At 50.5% G+C, this 6,294-nt stretch overlaps 1 protein-coding gene across 1 annotated transcript; it reads left to right on the top strand.

Moving 5' to 3' along the window:
• Positions 1-1,384: 1,384 nt before the first annotated feature.
• LOC127305362 (uncharacterized) lies at positions 1,385-5,958 on the top strand. The gene is made up of 6 exons (XM_051335773.1): positions 1,385-1,546; positions 2,343-2,520; positions 2,641-2,723; positions 2,850-4,625; positions 4,815-4,974; positions 5,059-5,958. The coding sequence occupies exons 1-6, from the start codon at positions 1,394-1,396 to the stop codon at positions 5,694-5,696; spliced, it is 2,988 nt and encodes a 995-aa protein (XP_051191733.1). The 5' UTR covers positions 1,385-1,393; the 3' UTR covers positions 5,697-5,958.
• Positions 5,959-6,294: the final 336 nt, after the last annotated feature.

Below are 6,294 nucleotides of genomic sequence, written 5' to 3'. Positions count from 1 at the left end.
ATCCAGGGCAGCAAATCCCGGAAGGGCATCTGGCGCGCGCGAGGATTTTACCGGAACAGAAATGGTAGGAAATAGGTTTTTGCTGCGAATGGACTAAACAGAGCTGATGAGAGAAAGATGGTCTGTTTGATCCTCCGATGCATTTCATTCATGGTCTTAGGGTAAACAAACAAAGAAACAAGCGTCCCAGACTTGCACATGGGCGAGGGCACACGGGCTGAGATAACACAGACATCCCCCGTGCCTCTCTCGGCTCGGCTGCAGCTGCAGCGGAAGTGATTAATAAAGCTGAGGCCAGGCCAAATGGTAGATGATGAACTGATGCTGGGCACGTGTGGCGCCGTGATGTGAGGGTGACGGATTTGACAAGCAACGTGGATTACGGTAACGATAATCGGAGTGGATTACGGTACGGCGATGGTGCTGGTGGAGTTGGTGTTGGACGGCTGGGTACGGGCGCCGCGGCCCATTAATGGGCCTTCACGTGCCCTGTGCTGTGCCACTCTCCACTCTCCCTCTTCTTCTTCTCTACCCCGCTCCAGACTCCGAGCTCCCCTTCCGTGTGCGCCATTGCCACACTGAGCTAGCTACCTCCACTCCACACGCATTTCTCGTCTCCCCTCCCACCGCGGAACTCGCCTAGTTCCCGAGGCTAGTGGCCTCCGCTCGCCTACTCGCCTCGCGCGATCAGTGCCGGTGGTGTTTCCGCGGCGGGCGGGCGGGCGGGTGCTTCGTTTCGCGGCGGCGCCTCCTGGACGCGGCGGCGGCGGCTCCTCTGGCAGCTACATAGGGTCTCCCGCACCTGGGGGCCTCGCGCCGTTCTGACTGACACCTCTCGCCAGGTGCTCGGCCAGCCACGGATCGGCTGCCTGCCACACGGCGCCGCTCTCGCCGCCCGGCCGCCGCCGTGGATCCCCGCGCGCCTCCCTCGCCCCGTGAAGAAACCGTTTGCAGAGGAACCCCGCCCGGCGGGGAGATCTCCGGCGAGATCCGAGCTTCCGGCGGCGCCGCCGCATTGCAGGTACGGAATGCCACTTTTCATCTCCGGGCGGGGTGGTTTGCCGTTTTGGGGGGTCGGGAAGGCGACCGCTCCTTGGTTCCTTCACTTCCATTCACCCCCCGTCGTCGCTTTCCTCTTCCCCAAAAGCGGCGCCTTTTCGGGACGAGGTCTCACCTCCTCCTCCAATCAATCTCATTTCATTTCATTTGATTAATCTCCCAGTAACTCCTCTAATTTGTCCTTTTTGCTTAACAAATCCAAAAGCGAAATAGTACTAGCAGCGTCCTTCGTCCTAGCGATACGATACGGGCAGCAGTAATTGACTGATTGATGAATGCTGCTACCAGTAACTACTAGCCTCCACCCTCCCCTCCCCTATCCTCCCGCCGATCCATGCACATGGGGACGGACGTCCCATCGCCATTGCCGCGTGCGACCTCAGACTCGCCGCTTGCGCCGTGTCCTCTTCCTCGCGGCGTATACCGTAGGAGGAGCAGCGGCTCTGCATCTCCTTGGCCGTATCCGCTCCGGCGCCACGCCGACCAGGTCCCGTCCCAATCACGAGATTCCCGCCGCCCCTCCTCCCTCCATCTTTAATCTATCCGCTAACTCACCCCCTAATATTTTACCTTTACCAACAACGCCTTTAGATTTGGTTACGCACTTTTCTCGCTCGTGGCAACCTGCTTTCTCCACAGAGGTGCGGCGGGGCAAAGAGGAAGGAATCGGGAAAATGCGCGCCGCGCCGGAGAAGGAGCTTTCTCGCCATGGCCGCTTTCCCTTTCCTGCCGATTCGATTGATTGATTGATTGGTTGATTCGGGGGCTCCATCGTCCATCGCGGGTAAGAAATCCCCCGCCTTTCGCGGCCTGGATTTCATTCCCTCACACATTTGCGTGCTACTGATGTAGACTTGCAGATCATTTCCTTCCCTTGCGACGAGATTCTCTTGCCACGATTCCGCACACGCGCACTCGCTTTGCCATCTTCGTCCGCACCCAATCTCATTGGCAGCTCCTCCCCCTGTTGCCTTTCGGGCCCGGTGAAATTGCCATGATGAGCTCCACCGTCCTCCCCCACGGAGTGCGTCGCACGTGAGTGGCCACCATCTTCCCTACCTCCTCCTCCTCGTCCTCCGTCGGGCTTGGCGAAGCTGCAGGCCGCTTTTGGACGCGCGCTTGTCTCTTCTCCCGTTTCTTGGCACCTTGTCATGTCTGCCTAAAAAGTTTTTTGCGTTTCGGACCAAAACTGACTCTTCCTCCGTCTCTCCTAACTTTCAAATCTTGCTTGTACCAGCCCTGATAACGCTCCCGCATTAATACAGTTGCCTCCGTGCGTGCAGGGTGTTGCCGGTGCTATGAAAGGGGCTCATCCTCAGGATAGGAAGCAGAAGAACAAGAAGCAGGACCTGCAGGTGCTGGCGCCCTACCCTGGCTGCCTCGGCAGGGTCATCAACATGTTCGACCTCAGCAACGGGGTTGTTGCCACCAAGATGCTCACCGACAAGGCACACCGCGATGGTATGTTGCTCACCATTCTCTTCTACAAATGATTGACGAAGTGTTCTCTGTGCTCTGCTTTGTGTTCTGCGGTTATTCTGCTTGGACGATCTCTGATGCAATGTACCGTGTGCTTTGCAGTTTCTCCGGCTGGTAAGGACCGGAGCAGTGCCTACACAATGCCAACAACAAATCAGTTCCCTGCTCAGTTAGAAGATAAACAGGTATGTGAATATTCTAGTACATCTTTTCGCTTCATCTTATCTTTGAACTGCAAAATTTCTTGCGCTCAAGCTTTGATTAAGTCTCACGCAGCACATGGTTTCCGTTTTTTTCCTTGTTTGCCGTAGAGAGACAGTCAGCCAAGAAAGACCTCTCCAACGAAGCGATCGAGCTCACCAACCAACAGATCCGGTGTGGCACCCGTCAAGATGCTCATGGAGAAGGACATGTGGAGAGAAGGGGTGCCCGAGGACGAGCCGCTGAATGTTGTTGCCAGACTGATGGGTCTGAATGATGCTCCGGTCCACCAATCTGATGTGGTATCGGGAAGAAAGCCCAGCAAGGAGTATCAGTCGGGTGCTTTCGGAGAGATCTTCGGGCGAAATGTCAAGCCAAAGAAGGAAAGCAGATGCTACCAGAACCAAAGGGCAGGGACACGGCACGAGCAGATATGGGGTGGTTTAGGTGATCAGCCTTCAAAGATCAGTAACAGCAATAGCAGGCACCAAGGAAATGAACCTTCCTGTGACAAGAGAATGTCCCTTGTTCGCGAGAAGTTTGCTGAAGCCAAACGTCTGGCGACAGACGAGAAGCTTCTCCATTCAAAGGAGTTCCAAGAAGCGCTGCAGTTTTTAAGCTCAAACAAAGACATGTTCCTGAAGTTCCTAGATGAGCCAAGTCCGCTGTTATCAAACAACCATTATGGATTTGAACCGGTTACACCACCTTCAGAGGTAAAGCAAATAACTATACTGAAGCCATCCGAGTCAATGAAGAGAAGAGGCAATGCTCATGTTGGAAGGCAGCTATATTCAGATGGAAATGAAAGTGAGAGCAACAGATGCGGGCGCCAGTACCAGAGCTTAAGTGCCACCCCGGCAAATTTAACTTTGTCTGAACCAACAAGAATTGTAGTACTAAAGCCGGGCCCTGCAAAGTCTCATGAAGATATTATGATCCCAGTTTCCCCGTTAGCATCATCAACAGAACCAGATAGTGAAGATGATAGTGTGATGGCAGTTGATGAAATAGTATCCTCGAGAAGACTGGCCAAGGAGATCACTTGGCAGATGAGGATGCGCTTAAAAGACAGCCAGGATGAAGATAATTCGGTGTCTTATGAATACCATGATACTTATATTGAAGATTGCTCCTTTAGCAAGTCAGAGGTTGAGATTGCAAAAGAAGTGTCCGGCGAAATAAGTGAGGATTTGGAGTTTGGTACCCCCACTTCTGGCCGTTCCTGGGAGTTCCTAAGCAGGAGTGAAAGCCCTTACTCCGCATCATGCTCTAGTCAGGCATCTAATCGGCGTGAACCCTCGGTGGTAAAGGAAGCCAAAAGGCGGATCTTGGAGAGATGGTCAGTCGTATCATCAACTGTCAGTTGCGAGGAAGAAAGGGGAGCACGTAGAAGTACGGGCACACTAGGTGAGATGCTCACTATTCCTGAAGGGAAGAAGGATCAGGAAGAGTTTGGGGGGATAACTATTGAGAGCACATCACCTGAGCTGGATACTGAAGATCCTTTCTCATGTTTGCCAAGGTCACGGTCGCTTCCACTTTCTTTGTCTTATGGAGGCAGGGAGTGGAATAGAGCTGATGTTGGTTCTCAGGAAGCTACTACCAATGGAAAAAGTAGGAAGCCATCTTCATTTAGGGAAAAGGTATCCAGTCTCTTTTCTAAAAATAAGAAACCAGCTCGGGAGAAGTTAGATCTGTCTGGAACTTCATCTGGTAATGATACACTCGCAAGTGGAAGTGCCGGTGATGGCAGTCAAGGATCTAACCATTTTACACTGGAAGATGCACAGAAACTTACTCTGGTTAACGCTGATGAGAATGTTATGCAAAGACACATGACTAGTTCATGTCACGCTAATGATGTGGCCAGCAACCGCACCAAGGTAATTGTACACCTTATGCCGATAATTTCATCTTATTACAGCAATCATTCGTGCCTTTTCTGTTGTGGTGATCAAAGCTCAAATAGTGAACAAACTAACTCTTCATTGCTATCTTATTACAGTTGTTCATACGTCTCAACTTTTACTTCTGTAGCCATCCAAAGTTCAAATTACGCTCTGTTTTTTCAGGATGTCTGTCCCTTGCCAAGTCTTGATGCCCTGGGATTCTATGGCGAGTCTCAAGAACAACCAAGCCCTGTGTCTGTGCTGGATCTGGATGGACCATTTCTCTGTGATAATAATAGGAGGCTACTGTACTCATCTGAAAATTTCATTACTGCATCCTCACGTAAGCTGTAAACCGATCTCATCAAACTACCGACTGAAGAGGCATCATCATAATGTGAATGACATCTGTTCCATATTTCTGCAGATGCCTTGTCCAGGTCTCCTCTTATCGGATCATTTTCAAGATCCTTGTCTTGGGAAGATTGCCCACCGGAAGTCATGTCGCCAAATTCGTTGAGACTATCAAGGCTTTTCTCTAAAGCCGACGATGATCAAGACTCGCTGACATTTATCCAGAAGTTAGTCTCCTCAGCTGGCATGGATAGAAAAGGCTGCGTCTTGGCCAGCCCTCTGGACTCGAGGTTGCTTGCAAAGTTATCAGATTACCAAGGAGAGGGAATTAAGTCAAGGGAAAGGCGGTCAAAAGAGAAGCTTCTTTTCGATGCTGTCAACGAGGCACTCATCGAGCTTACTTGGACAACAGAATTGTCTGCTTACCCATGGGGCTCGACATGCTCCCAGCGCAGAGATTGTGATGACAGTTCCTGTAACTCGGCGGCTGATGAAATCTGGCGAGTCATAAGGAGCTGGTCGATCCTGGACAGGTATCCACCCAGCCAAGTTATCGAGAGAAACCTTCTACTGGACATGATCCTTAAGAGGGAGTTGGTGGAGACCGCAAGTGCTGACACGACACGGTTAGAGACATTTGAAATTAACAGCATGGTCTGTGCGGTGGTTTTGGAGGACCTGCTAGAGGAGGCACTTGTAGATCTGATCTGACTAACAACACCTGGTGAGGTACCTAACTATTAATTTTGCCTCTTCTCTCTCCTAATGTTGATTGCTGTTCACGTGATGCTTGCTGCTGTAACACTGCTCTATTTATCGTGTTACCGCGGAAAATGTGATGCCAAATGTGCCTTTTTCCTGGTTTATCCTCTATTTTTTTTTTGTTATAGAGGAACTGTTGTAATTAGCTGATTGTTTTCTGTTTTGAGAAGTAAACTATCCCAGTGTTGATACTATTACATTTTCTTCCTCATACGACACAAGATAGTTCATTTCGTCCTCCTAAAGTAAGCTATTTGTGTTACTTAAATTAGGATATAACTCATTCAGGCTAGAGAAGGCAAACTAACTAGAAACCAGCCACACAAAAAGAGAGTACTAGTATAGTAGTATATATTACTGGATTTTGTGGTCCAGTTGGATAAAATGAGTAGAACCCATGATCTGATTCGCAGGGCATCAAAACATAGCAGCTCAGCACAACTCGCAAGGCAATGCAAATCTATTGTCAGGATCCATGTCAAGTTGTCAACTGTGATTTTTCTATGCTCAGTGCACCACTTGTTTACTCCAACCAGGTCCTGTAGAT

Source organism: Lolium perenne, chromosome 6 (genome assembly GCF_019359855.2).
Source record: "Lolium perenne isolate Kyuss_39 chromosome 6, Kyuss_2.0, whole genome shotgun sequence".
In the NCBI taxonomy this organism is placed as follows: domain Eukaryota; kingdom Viridiplantae; phylum Streptophyta; class Magnoliopsida; order Poales; family Poaceae; genus Lolium; species Lolium perenne.
Note: the sequence above shows the minus strand (reverse complement) of the source record. Positions and strands in the feature narration are given on the sequence as shown.

What these genes read in the sequence shown, in the direction of transcription:
- LOC127305362 (XM_051335773.1), top strand. Translation starts at nt 1,394, where the DNA reads ATGCACATGGGGACGGACGTCCCATCGCCATTGCCGCGTGCGACCTCA. An exon ending in CGACAAGGCACACCGCGATG is followed by an intron (nt 2,521 to 2,640) that starts GTATGTTGCTCA and finishes TGTGCTTTGCAG; the next exon opens with TTTCTCCGGCTGGTAAGGAC. An exon ending in CTCAGTTAGAAGATAAACAG is followed by an intron (nt 2,724 to 2,849) that starts GTATGTGAATAT and finishes TGTTTGCCGTAG; the next exon opens with AGAGACAGTCAGCCAAGAAA.